At 38.7% G+C, this 1,435-nt stretch overlaps 1 protein-coding gene across 1 annotated transcript in view; it reads left to right on the top strand.

Annotated features, from left to right (window-relative positions):
* The window catches only part of lars2 (leucyl-tRNA synthetase 2, mitochondrial), a 106,054-nt gene extending 105,061 nt beyond the window's left edge, over window positions 1-993 (top strand). Inside the window, exon 21 of the mRNA XM_080426130.1 lies at window positions 585-993. Within this exon, the coding sequence (XP_080282256.1) occupies window positions 585-764 (180 nt within the window). The 3' untranslated portion in view covers window positions 765-993. The remainder of the gene's footprint in view (window positions 1-584) is intronic.
* Window positions 994-1,435: the final 442 nt, after the last annotated feature.

Raw genomic sequence — 1,435 nt, 5'->3', positions numbered from 1 at the left:
GGAGATAGAATGATAAACTATTGCTAGTGACCAAGGTTTTTCTAAACTATTGGTATGGTGAACATGGTAATTTTTATCATTTATTTACCTTTACTTTTCACATGAACGATGTACAAAAAAGAATTTCACCCACTTTTTTACCTTGTAAACCTGTGATGTGACAATAAAACTGATTCTGATTCTGATTCTCACATAGAAGGAGAGTTTGGAAGCAGTTGAACCTCTTAACCCATTAAGACCTGAAGCCGATTCTACAAATGTCTTCTAAATCCTAATAGTCTGGAACACTTATGTTGCTATAATATCAGTGGTTCTCTAACTTTTTCATGTCAAGGACCCCCAAAATATATGTATATGTGTATACATATGTGGACCCCCATCTCAAAATATTTTGTTCCAGGGACCCCCAGAAACAAAGATTTGAGTTACAAATGTTGGCTTTAAAAATATACATATATTCAAAGATTTGCACAAAAACAAAATTTGAATAGCCAAAGTATAAAAGAATGGTTAAAGTGGTCAAAATCTAAAATGACAGATGCTTTCCCTGTCTTTCCCTGTCTTAACCTACATCTACTCCTCAGGTAAACAACCAGCTCTGTGGAACGGTGACGGTGCCTGTGGCGATATCCCAGGATGCCGAGCGGGTGCGGCAGCTGGTGGTGGAGAGCGCTCTGGGACGCAGTGTCCTCGGGGAGCGCAGCATCAAGAGAGCCATCCTGTCCCCGAGGACCGCACTCATCAACTTCCTCGTCGACGAGTGACGTCTGCGGAACGAAAAAAACACAGCTGACCCGTGTACCCGTACGCGGTCAGAAAGGTGGACTTCTGGTTCTTTACGTTGGACTTTACGACAGAATGAACCCACTTTTTTTTGTACAAAATGTCAAGAATGTTATGTAAATATAATAAAATGAACATTTTATTAATGCTTTTTTATATGTTCATCTTTGAAGGAGAAAAGAGCTTTGCACATCCACTAATTAAATAAGATGCAGGACAGGCTGGGCAAGACAGGTAAAATAAATCCGCACACTGTTATAATAAACTGCTCCCAATAGTTTATTAGCGTTTCCACAGGACAAGGTCTTCTTCAGAATTAAGAATTTCACACACATTGACTGCCGGGAATTAATTAATACATTTTTTACTAATCTTCTGATACCCACATCATTTATTTTTTTAAAGAAGATGTAAACAACAGATGTCTGGGGGGGAGGGTCTCTTCTATCATCCGGAAAATAAAAAATATAACCCCGATCTTCCGTTCTTTAGTTATTGGCAGTTGAATATAGCTTGTTTACTTTTCATCTGGGAAAATAAATCAGAGATAAACTTATTTTTATAAATCTGATAATGTTAGACCGGACTGGCTGGAATGTGTCTATATCACGTGATTTCCGGGTGTATTGTTCTTCGGGAGTCCCAGGATCAG

This window comes from Gymnoscopelus braueri (assembly GCF_963280865.1).
Source record: "Gymnoscopelus braueri genome assembly, chromosome: 4".
Lineage (NCBI taxonomy): Eukaryota > Metazoa > Chordata > Actinopteri > Myctophiformes > Myctophidae > Gymnoscopelus > Gymnoscopelus braueri.
The sequence above is the reverse complement of the archived record's forward strand: the minus strand, read 5'-3'. Positions and strand labels throughout refer to the sequence as shown.